Source organism: Neophocaena asiaeorientalis, unplaced genomic scaffold (assembly GCF_003031525.2).
Source record: "Neophocaena asiaeorientalis asiaeorientalis breed wild unplaced genomic scaffold, Neophocaena_asiaeorientalis_V1.1 scaffold112, whole genome shotgun sequence".
NCBI lineage: Eukaryota > Metazoa > Chordata > Mammalia > Artiodactyla > Phocoenidae > Neophocaena > Neophocaena asiaeorientalis.
Window position 1 is genome coordinate 470,175 of NW_020175413.1, and position 12,727 is coordinate 482,901.

Below are 12,727 nucleotides of genomic sequence, written 5' to 3' on the forward strand. Positions count from 1 at the left end.
AAAAAAAATTTTAAAAAGGGAAAACATGTTCAGATTCCCCCCTACCATTTTGTTATATGTTCATGCGGTTACCATTGGTCTTCAGTGCCAGCTGAAGTCAAGTTCGGTGGAGTGGGAGCTGGATTTGGTGCCAGCTGAAGTCAAGTTCAGTGGAGTGGGAGCTGGATTTGGAAATCTGTCCAGGGTGACAAAGATTCTAGGAGTGTAGGGGCCTTTGGATTGGAAAAATAAGGGAACTCAAATAACAATAATAATGTAGTTGTAGACTTGTTTATTCTTTCCATGTCAGTTTCAAACACCAAAGAGCTTTCTGCTACACACAGAGATGAAACCAAAACCCCTACTCATCCTACATCATGGCGCATGAGTAGCATCTGGGAGAATCTACGTGAAACTAGAACCTTCACAGACATTTAACTTGTTACTGTTTATATGTTTTGCTGCTGGTTGCATTTTTTTTATTACAGGCTAATTTGTTAAAAATCAAAACATGGTCCTTCTCTCTTTTTGCCTAATAATTCTCTCTATATTTCAGGAAAAAAGTTTTCTCTTTTTCCCAGAACTAGTATCACCTCAAAATTATTTTGAATGCCTTTTTTATTTTCCTGATCAATTCAGTTACTATAACAAGAAAAACCATTGCATTTCTGTTCTTCTTAAAATATAGATCAATTAATTCACTGTACTTCCCTTGGAAATATATCTAGCAAAATATCTCAGGGGTTCAATATTGATGCAGCAATATTGATATTATTTCTTATACATGACCAATACAATTCACACAGCTCATTCTAGAATAAATATATCCCTTATATAATCTCATTAGTAGTATACCAGAATGGATTAATGACATATTCAATAATATTCAGTTTATACACTCAATGAAATTGATGAAGTTATAACTCTGAATTATATGCCTTTCACTGATCCTATCATATGTTATATGAGCATATTTAAGTTGAGTCATATATCGACCAGGTAATAAGTCAATTAAGAACATCCTTTAACAAGTTGATACAGTGGATAGTTCCTTGACAGATATTTACTGAGCTCATTGTTAAACAATTCACATTTGAGATTTCATTTAATCCTAAAAACAACCCTACGAGACAGGTTCACATTCTGTTCATGTTTTACAGACATTTAAGTAACTTGCCTCGGGGTACATGGGTTTTAAGAGAAGGAGGGATGATTTGAATCCAGTTGCTCCAGCTTCATAACCAGCACCACCAAAACACAATAGACCCTCTTTCTAAAACATAATTTGAAAAGAAACATAAGTCATCTTGGTTTACCTGTTGAATGGAGAAAGTAGATCATTTCCCACAACTGTAAAGAGAGATGTATTTTCTCTCAAAATTCTCAAAAATAGTTTCTATCATAAAACCAAAAATGATTTTAGCCTTTAAAAATTGTACTTCTATTTTACTCAGAGGCAACTGCATGTACATACATCAACTCAAATTATACAGAAACTACGATGGCTTAACCATGAAGACGAGAGGTGGAGTTCGTTGAGATAAAATATGTATTTTACAAACTGATAACCTTGCAATTTCTGCATTAAAGTTGACAGTGAGATTCAGTTACCTCTGGTTAAGCCTCTGGTTTCAGATCTACAAACTTTGTATCTTCCGGTAGCTTTTTTTTTTTTTTTTTTTTTTTGGGGTACGGGGGCCTCTCACTGCCGTGGCCTCTCCCGTTGCGGAGCACAGGCTCCGGACGCGCAGGCTCAGCGGCCATGGCTCACGGGTCCAGCCGCTCCATGGCATGTGGGATCTTCCCGGACCGGGGCACGAACCCGCGTCCCCTGGATCAGCAGGCAGACTCTCAACCACTGCACCACCAGGGAAGCCCATTCCAGTAGCTTTTTAAGCAGAGAAAATTACTTAATTTTTAAACATTCATAAGGAATATAAAACAACTGTATCTTTTTTGCCAATTTTTCTAACCAACACCATTGAAAAATAACAGTTAATTGGAAATTTACTGAAATCACTGAGTACTTCTTTTTAGTCAGCTTTCTATAAACCAGTTCTCAGACATTGTGCCTTGATCATAAATATCTCGAGCAAGAGGAAGTACTATGTGTTCTTAGTCCTGCAGACTAGGATTTAAATTTACTTTGCATCTCAGGTCCAGCCTAGTTTCTTTTAGCACAAAGCCAGAAGCACAAAAACATATCCATTTTGCTTCCAGTAGACTAGATCCCAGAGAGGCAGAGAAATGTATACCCAGGTCCTTAGCTGTTTGAGGTCCTTATCTCGCCAACCAGTAGGTTGACAAAAGGCTACTCCAGTCTCTTTTCTCTTCTAATCCCAGCTCCAAATTCCTCTCCCTTTTAAATGCAGAGTAGGTGAGCAATCTCATTTGTTGCCATGAACACCTGTAACCCATGCCCTCAGGGTCTGACGATCCTCAAACTAACCTTTCATACTATTTTTCTAAATGAAGACCCGTACCTCCCAAGAGGAATCCTGTTTCCTGATAACTTTTCCACCCGATATACATCATCATCATCATTAAAGTTTTATGAAGGCTGTCATTAACATACAAACACTGCTTTACTTGGATATGTTCTAAATTATTCATTGATGTTGATATCAACTTAATGATAATAGCTAATTCATTTGGTAAATATAGTTTATTCTCAATGAATGCAAATAACATTAAGAGCACCAGATCCATTAAATGGTGAGGCCCCATTTTTTGCAATGGGCGATATTGCATTACTCGCATTTTTCTTGTATTTAATTTAATTGCCCAACCATTTGTTTTCTGAGTTAAAAGCGTTTTATATATATTCTGCCTTGTTATGAAGGGACAAAGAAGAAAACCCCTGCATCCTACTCCTGAAAGATTTTTAGATAATTTTAGTTCCAGAATCTAAATTGATAAAAGCTCTTTTAAACAGTGGACTGGATGGCAAAGGTACATAAGCTGTTTCATTCTTCCCTGGTGCAAACTGGATGAGCTTTACTGATTCTTTGCGCATACAACCCAGCTTTCATCCCCAAGAGACTGTCTACATTAGGTTTAAGAAGGTTCTCTTTGTAAACAACCTAAAAGGACAGGTAGCAGGGCAAAGTTTTGCTTTGTTTGATTGGTTAATTCATTTTTATTTCCCCTGGGTATGGAGTTCATTAGCCTCCAACTTTCTTACTTCTTATATAGATTACTTCCTCCATCTAAATTCCTGAAGTTCACAGCTTAGCAGAGAAATAAACATGAGCTATTGGCACAGGAACTAAAGTGGACCATGTATCAAAGAATCATTTAATAAACGAATTTAAGATTATCTAATCAGGGCTTCCCTGGTGGCGCAGTGGTTGAGAGTCCGCCTGCCGATGCAGGGGACACGGGTTCGTGCCCCGGTCCGGGAAGATCCCACATGCCGCGGAGCGGCTGGGCCCGTGAGCCACGGCCGCTGAGCCTGCGCGTCAGGAGCCTGTGCTCCGCAGCGAGAGAGGCCACAGAAGTGAGAGACCTGCGTACCGCAACAAAACAAAGCAAAAAAATGTGTATCGCAAAAAAAAAAAAAAGATTGTCTAATCGGATTATGTATGAAAAGCCCTCTCCAGTCATTCCCTGTCAAGTTCAAGAAAGTAGGAGATGTGAGATTTGTTCAGTCCAGATCCAACTCAAGCTATTGTTTCCCTATATGTATTTCAGTATTGATAGTTTTTTTTCAATGATTTGTATTAATGTAAATAAATTGGAATCACACAGTCAGAATGAAAAGAGAAAGAAACACAACAATAAGATACTACTACAATCTAGTAGAATGGCCAAAATGCAGAGCACTGACAACACGAAATGATGGCGAGGATGTGTAGCAACAGAAACTCTCATTCACTACTGGTGGGATGCAAAATGGTACAGCCACTTGGGAAGACAGTTTGGTGGTTTCTTACAAAACTAAACATCCTCTCACTGTACAACCCAGCAATAGCTCTCTTTGGTATTTACCCAAAGGAGTTAAAAATGTATGTCCTCACAGAAACTTGCACACAGATGTTTATAGCAGCTTTCTTCCTAATTGTCAAAACATAGAAGCAACCAAGATGTCTTTTAGTAGGTGAATGGATCAACTATGTTACATCTAGACGGTGAAATGTGATTCATCACTAAAAAAAAACGAGCTGTCAAAACTGTGCAAAGACATGGAGGAATCTTAAATGCATACACTAGGTGAAAGAAGCCGGTCTGAGAAGGCTGCTTACTGGAGGATTCCCACTCGATGACATTCTAGAAAAGGCAAAACCGTGGAGACCGTAAAAAGATCAGTGATTTCTCCAGGGGTTCATGAGGAGGGGTGGGGGGATGAACAGGCAGAGCAAAGAGGGCTTTTAGGGCAGTGACATTATTCTATGTGACACTATAATGGTGGATACATGTCATTATACGTTTATCAAGACCCATAGAATGTACAGCACCCAAGAGTGAACCCTAAAGTAAACTGTGTACTTCGGGTGATAATGGTGTATCAGTGTAGGTGCACAGATCGTAACAGATGTAGGGCTCTGGGGAGGATGTTGATAATGGAGGAGACCGTGCATGTGTAAGGGCAGTGGTATATGGGAAATCTCTGTACTTTCTGCTCAAACGTGCTGTGAACAAAAAACTGCTCTAAAAAATAACTTCTATTAAAAGAAACTTTTTAAAGAGAGAGAAGGAAACTGACATATGATAAACACTGTGCCATTCTTCCACTCATCTGATCCATATTTATTGACTCAGCACTCTGTGACAGGCTTTCTGCTCCTGGGTTTGATTTTGTTATGATTTGTAGAGATTGGATATGATATTATATAACGTCTTATTGACTTGGTTTCAATAATAGTAGACCTAGAATTTTTAAAGATTTGACTTTTGAAGAATTCTGCGTGAGGATGATGAAGGGAGGAAGAAGAAGGGGTACACTGGCCTGAAATGATAGCATGGGGACCAAAACAAGGGCCCTGCCTCTTGGATGTGGAGTGATCGTTGGAGAGGATTAAAGAAAAATAGACTGCTTTAAAGAAAAATAGCAGGAGAGGAAGTACCTTTTAAAAAGGTACCTTGGGGGCTTCCCTGGTGGCGCAGTGGTTGAGAGTCCGCCTGCCGATGCAGGGGACACGGGTTCGTGCCCTGGTCCGGGAAGATCCCACATGCCGCAGAGCAGCTGGGCCCGTAAGCCATGGCCGCTGAGCCTGAGCGTCCTGAGCCTGTGCTCCGCAACGGGAGAGGCCACAACAGTGAGAGGCCTGCGTACCACAAAAAAAAAAAAAAAAAGGTACCTTTTTAGAAAGGAGAGTTTCCCCTGATCATCTTTCAAAGAGAGTTGTACTTTGTTAATGTTTACAGTGGGTTTGTTTGGAGCCTTATAAGAGCTTAAGGTTGGACACAAGAAGAAACTAGAAGAATTGGATGCCAGGAGAAGTTGAAGAGAGAGAGGATCCGGGGAAAAGCAGAGGGGAAGTGAACAGGGCAACATTGGACCCATCCATACCACCAGAGGTCCTGCAAGGAATCAAGACCCTGCAAGAGAATTGAAAGTCTGCCCTACGGCTCTCTTTCGGGTCCTGCTGGGAGCGGGGAGGCTGCAGGAGGGGGCAGAACCAAGGACCTGACCATCACATTCACATCTGTGATGGTCAACTCTGACGAATGTTTGGCTTCAGAAAACTGAAGTAGGATTCTCATATGCTTAGGTAAAATTCAATCCCAAGAAAACAAAAGTTTTTTTTTTTTATATTGATGATCCGGTGACCCTCAAAATAAGAGCAAATGAAAAAGTTAATCTTATTTGTGTTGCTCTAAATGGGTTAAAATAGAATTGAAGGTTTCATTATAAAGTTGGATATATGGCATTAATTAGGGTCACACTGAAAACAGCATTTTCTCATTATACATTAAGAATTGATATTGCCTTCATTTTGAATTCATTTTCCCTTTTCAAGCTTTGGAATAGTATTTTAATAGCTTAATTCATTAAGTCATATGAATGGGAAATATCGTAAATTAGGGATCTTAACTAAAATATACAGAATAGCTAAGGTAGAGAGATAGATGGATTGACTTCACCATTTATCTTTAATACATAACCAATTGGTGAACTGTAAGAATGGCTTTATTACCACTTTTATAATAGTTTCATTATTAAAATAATTAAACCTAGATAATTTTAACGTACAGCACATACACGCAGACACAAAAACATTGAGAAAATGACATTCATAGTTTAACCTTTTTTGTACAAATGGAAATAAAAATAAAATGCATGTGTTAAAGCTCAGATGTATTTACGGGTCACATGTATAGCAAGAGATTTCAGCTCTCTTGGGTGAGTGCCAAGCAGGCCCTGGGTCAAACTGTAGGTTGAGAAAAAGTGGTTTTCTGATCCTTTGATAGCTTTTTCTAATTGCCCCAATGGTCCCTTTAGCCACCTTGCACCGGTGCTATCACCAATGCAGACTGTACAGGCACCTCGGGGACATTAACGCCTGTCTCTACACCCCTGTCCCCCTCTGGGGGTGGAGCTGTGTGGAGGTCTCCTCTCCTCTCCTCTATCCCTGATCCTGATCTCACGGGAGGTGTGACACCACAGTCATGTTTTCTAAATTAGGGACCTAGAGTCCATGAGTTCTGGGAGGATTTCAACTTTCTCTGTTTTCATTTGGTTGATGGATGAAAATAATTCCTCCAGGCATATTCTGAATCATGAGATGGTCCACCTTATGTGTGAGACATGCATCCTCATTTTTTTGTAAGCTGGTCCCAGAAGAGCTGCAGTAGCCCCTTGGAGATGTTCTTAGATGTTTACAAAAGGGCTTTTTGTTTGTTTGTTTGTTTTGTTTTCCTTTAAAGAGGACTGTTACTCAGTTTTGAGTTAGCTGACCTGAGAAACACTGCTATAACAAGTAATCCTTCCGCATCTACTCAAATACTTACTGAACTTCTACTGTGTGCCTGGCATTGCACTTGGAATAGGGATGGGGGTCTACCAATGAACAAGACAAAGAGACTTGCCTTCCAAGAATATACATTCTAGCAGAAGACAGACAATAACAAGAAACATAATAAAGAAGTTAGGACAAATGCTATGAAGGATTCTATGATAGATGAAGGTGAAACAAGACTGCTGGATTAGGGAGGTGGTGTGATTCAGATGGCAGTTTTAAACAGTGTAGCTGAGTGGCCTCCTGGAGAACGTGGCACTAGAGCACTGTCGAAAGAGTCTGGGGATCCGGCCCTGTGCCCCTGCACGTCTGTGGGATGAATGAGTTTTCTGTAATCAGAAAACTAAGTAGGGAAGGTGTCAGATTATATTTATTCATGCCAAATTATAATTCTTCAATCCCTGAGGGATATTGAGGTTAAAAAAAGGAAAGAATATTACTGAGTGAATTGTATGTATTCTTCTTCCAAATTCAGAAATATTCAAATAGAGCTCTGCTAATGAAAACTCCATGAAATGTTCTGTATGTTAACTAGACCATTTGTTTGCACTTTAAATTTTGAAATGGGTCTGACTATTAAAGGACAGCAAGGAGAAAACACATCTGGAAACATAGTGCAAGAGCTTTTTTTAAATTTATTTACTTATTTAAAAAAAGAAACGTTTTCTTTGGGTAAAAAGAACACCCAAATGTAATATTATTTTACTGTTGTTATTAATCAAATACCTACGTTCCGCAGAACATGACTCGGTCCTCGTGTTCAGACCAGCTGCCATTGTGGGTGACATTCTTAGTTTCCAGGTCTTCTCAGATGAAAAGACTTGTGTCATTTCTGGTTTTTCATTTGGCTTCTGGTTCCTTTGAAAGGTTGGGGAAGCATTCCCCTATGAAGCATCATTTTCACATTTTGTACAGCAATCCTGCAGCCCTTTAAGACAGCGGTTACATTTAATAAGTCTTAGGAGTGAGAAGCATTCTTTTGCCCATCCATCTGCTTCATGCCCTGAGTATATGGCTTTTTTTTTTTTTTTTAGCGGTACGCGGGCCTCTCACTGCTGTGGCCTCTCCTGTTGCGGAGCACAGGCTCCAGATGTGCAGGCTCAGCGGCCATGGCTTACGGGCCCAGCCGCTCCGCGGCGTGTGGGATCTTCCCGGACCGGGGCACGAACCTGCGTCCCCTGCATCGGCAGGCGGACTCTCAACCACTGCGCCACCAGTGAAGCCCTGTGGCATATTTTTATAGAGAGAAATGGCTGAGACACCCATTAGGAGGTTAAAATCATCTTTTCAAAATTTTGCGCCTTGAAAGGAAATGCATTTGAATTTTTATTGGTAGGATATTAAAACAAGTAAAAGCAATAGAATCTAAAGAGAGCAATAATTTGTTTTCTTTTCCCTTTGTAAAAGGCCTTCATTCAGTTAAGTGTAATTAATTGTATGGATAGCCACTACCTCATATGGAAACCCTGTTGGGCTTTAAATAGTGAAATCATCCTCTCTAAGGCAACCTTCCTTTCTCCTTTACTCCTTCAGATAAGGAGACAAGGAGGTATTCAGCTCCTGGTGGACCTGCTGGACCATCGGATGACGGAAGTCCACCGTAGTGCCTGTGGGGCGTTGAGAAACTTGGTGTATGGGAAAGCCAACGATGACAACAAAATCGCCCTGAAGAACTGTGGCGGCATCCCGGCACTGGTCAGGTTGCTCCGCAAGACCACCGACTTGGAGATCCGAGAGCTGGTCACAGGTCAGAATCCTTATTAACGGCATGACTGACTCTCAGATAAATTTCCCATCATCCAGCACGGTTGCAATGTGCTCACCAAGTATTACGGTCCCGGCCTCTCTGAGAGCTAATAACACCAGTCGTCCCGATGTGTCTCTGTAAATAACAAACGTGAATGAAAGGGTATCAGGTGTCATGCCGGGAGATGGGTCATATTTAATAACTAGCATCCAGTAAACATAACCCTCCTAAAATTCTATGACCGTGTTTCAGTCTTTGTCATTTGATTTAGAAGTAGTTGACATCTTACAATACCCATGGGTCATCATTAGAATGACATTAATCATAATTGATGAAAGGACAGGGCATGCGAGTTATTGTTAATCAGGTATATATTCTGGCTTAGAGTGTGGTTAACAACAGAGAGCTTATTTTACTTAACAGTCAATTTCTTGGATAAAATATTTATGCCTAATAAAAGCCCCTAGGTTGTATAAAATTACAGATTAAGGAATTTCTCAAAAGTGATCATAAGAGAAAGCCTTTCCATGGGCATAGGACTTTGGAGTTTTGTGAAATGGACATAATTATGGTAACTACCTTATAGAGCCATAGGATTAATCAATGAAAAAATGTAAAGCATTTAGCATGTGCCTTTGTGGAATATGTATGGATACAGGAAACATTAGTCATTTGCTGTTGCCCCTCACTTTTTACATGTGCAGTTTTACTTGTTGGAGGGCTATGGGTATCGGTGGTCTCAGTACAGAATTTCAAATCACTCTTCTTGATTATATATATATATATATATATGCATATATTGCTGTTCTATGTGATATTTGTTTTTTGGCTCATCAAAGTACTCCTTCAAGTATTTGGCAAGGGGATTGCAAGGTTGACTCTCAGAGAAGGATCTTTTAAGTATCCATGTTTCCACTGACCTTCTGTCTCAACTCTAAAAGTTCCTTGAAACTATGCTGATGAGCATTTACGCAGTTGCTCATTTAAGAAAATACATTACCGAAGCTAGAGTCATAAATATTTGTTCATTCTTGGGTCAGGACTCCCAGCTGCAGTATGTTTTCTTTAACTTACACCCTTTAAGATTATTGTCACATCTCCTTTGTACTTAGCTAAATTAGAACTAGACTCCCGATTGTCTTTCCTTTTGTTTTTTTCTTTTTCTTTTCTTTTTTTTTTTTTTTTTCTTTCTCTACGTGGAGGATTGTCTTTGTGGGGAAAAAAAAAGTTGTCAAGGGTTGTCTTATGATAGTAATGTTTCACACTAAACTAGCATGAGGTGACAGGGTCAGGGAAGGAAAAACTGTTGTTATGCATATATTATGATGTGTAGGATAGTTTGGGGATGAGTGAAATAACTGAAAACGTACCCTGCCATTAAAGTTATGAACACCTGTGCTTATTTTTATGGATCATGTTTAAATTGGAAATGTCTGCAAGTGAAAGGACTCAATGTGCATGATGGAAAACAAACACCATGGTGCTTCCGTGCACTGGCTTCCTTGCCAGTGGATGGATGAGGCCAACACAACTAAAGGAACACCCCGCTGTGTACTTACGCATCCATTTCATGATTTGAAAAGAATTGGATTCTACCAAAATTTGGATTTGCTCCAGCACAAATCCCTTGTCTTGAAGCACTCTCTGTGATGGCTTATCTCATTGCCAGAGAAACTCAGCCCCATGCAAAAGGTTGCGGTGTTGATGGCTTCAATCAGAAAGGAGATGGCAGCAATGCCTGTGCCCCATGACGCTGTCTACCACAGCACGCCCTGCGCTTCTTGTGATATTTGAAGCTGCTGTGAAAGAAACGAAGGCTGGCTCCTCCCTTGCCTTTAGTTCTGATTCCGACAGATGCTGGGTGTCACTCATTATGTGCCCCTGAGCAACATCAAAAATTTCTGTGTGAGCCCCATTTGGAAACATCAAAGGCAGATATAAACTCTTCAGAATGTCCACAACTTTCCTTTCCTGGTAAAGCTTTGGCTGTAGGAAAGATGCTTGGACTTGTTACACGTAGAAACCGTATGCCTCTTATTCTGCTCCTTTTGAGAAGAACAAAAGTTTGCACCCATTGTCAAATCATGACCCACTGTTTCCTCATCAGCAAGAGCTTGTGGCCCAGACTCTCTCCTAGAAAAAATGCTGTCTTCTCCTGACGCCATCCAAGCCATCAGAGCCGAATGGATTCAGGGTGACAGTGGTTGCTACTTCAATAGATGTTTTATGCCTTTCCAGAGGCAGGGTCTTATTGTGCCCGGCTGAACTTCAGGCACGAATTTCACCTTTTTCAAAGAAAACTAGGTTGTCAAAACATTTAGACTGGCTGAAGCTCCCGGTTTCGGGAATCGCCACGGTGGATGCCGTTGCAAAACAACAAGCACGTTGGCCAAGCTCCCCCTCTAGAAAAGGAAGTCCGAGGCAAGCATCTAGGAGAGCAATCCAGCATGGAAGGAATTGCCGCTGCAGGTCAGTCTTTAGTGACAAAGCCTTCTAAATTTCCACGCTGGTGGAAACCTGGGGCCGCCTGGAAGCCTGCGAGGCTCGCTGACTTCCATTTAAACAGAGCAGCAAGGTGCAAATCTAGCCAAAGCTGACTCCACTGCCTGAAGAAAAAAGTCAAATGAGGCAAATGGATTCACCTCCAAGAGGCTTAGAGAGTCATTTTCATCTTTAGCACCAGCCATGGTCAACCGCCAAAGTGAGCTGTGAGAGCTGGGGTTCCGCTGGCTCCTGCAGAGCTTTGAGAATCCACGATTTTAGTACCGCCAACCCAATTGAACTTCAAGGTTATCCAGTCCTCCATTTCTCTTATGTGTTATCCTCTTTCCTCTCCTCTGAGAGTCTTGGACTCGGCTTCTGTGCACCGGTGCCGAATCGAATCTCAGAGACAGAGTTTTGGGTGAAGTAGAAAAGAACAGCTTTATTGCTTTGCCAGCAGGCTCCTGTGTGTCCCCGTGCATCCTAACCCAGGGGGATTTGGTGAGGAGTTTTATAACCATAGTTCAAAGGTGGGGCTGCTGATAAGATTAGGGTGTGTGCAGGGCCTGCACTCCTTTCATCTGGTCTCAGGTGATCTTCTTGATGAGCTTCTCTGGTTCCTTTTAATCTGGCCTCAGGTGGTCTTCTCTAGAATGAAGAATGCTGACATCTTCTATTTATTGGGGGTTTTAGTTCTATAAAGAGCTCAGAAGGGCTTCCCTGGTGGCACAGTGGTTGAGAGTCCGCCTGCCGATGCAGGGGACACGGGTTCGTGCCCCAGTCCGGGAAGATCCCACATGCCGCAGAGCAACTAAGCCTGTGTACCACAACTACTGAGCCTGCGCTGTAGAACCCGTGAGCCACAGCTACTGAGCCCATGTGCCACAACTACTGAAGCCCACGCACCTAGAACCCGTGCTCCGCAGCAAGAGAAGCCACCGCAATGAGAAGCCCGCGCACTGCAACGAAGAGCAGCCCCCGCTCGCCGCAACTAGAGAAAGCCCACGCGCAGCAACAAAGACCCAACGCAGCCAAAAATAAATAAATAAATTTATGGGAAAAAAAAGAGGTGATGGCTTTGGAGGGTGGAGTAGAGGGTAAAAGGATTACTTCACTTCTGTTGTCACAAGGACCCTCCTCAAAACCTTTTTGGAATTAGGTTAGACACTCGTGCATGGATCAAAAAAACAGTGATTCAAGCATAACAACTCTGCCCATTACTCCCTTTGTAATTCTTCAGCAGACCTAATCGTTCAGCAAGGAATAAAGACATCCCAGGCTGTCTCTAGTACACGAAGTTTTTTCTGTTGTATTTTCCTTCCTGCCTGTTAGTGAATTTGTGAAAATAAATGTGCATTGAAAAAAAAATTATAGGGGAAGGGAGGGTGACAGACACTTTGAATTCCTCTCTAGATATTTACAAACTAGGATGTTTTGTAAACAAATATTCGAAAGAACAATTTTAGTGATTTAAAAAAAAATAAAGCATGTTTATAAACCAGACTTTAGATTAGACTTAAGCTCTGTATCCAGAAGGGTCGAGAGCACCAAATTATAA

At 41.2% G+C, this 12,727-nt stretch overlaps 1 protein-coding gene across 1 annotated transcript in view; it reads left to right on the forward strand.

Annotated features, from left to right (window-relative positions):
• Positions 1 to 12,727, forward strand: part of CTNND2 (catenin delta 2) — a 427,936-nt gene that overhangs the window by 203,304 nt on the left and 211,905 nt on the right. Inside the window, exon 8 of the mRNA XM_024767199.1 lies at positions 8,475 to 8,688. Within this exon, the coding sequence (XP_024622967.1) occupies positions 8,475 to 8,688 (214 nt within the window). The remainder of the gene's footprint in view (positions 1 to 8,474; positions 8,689 to 12,727) is intronic.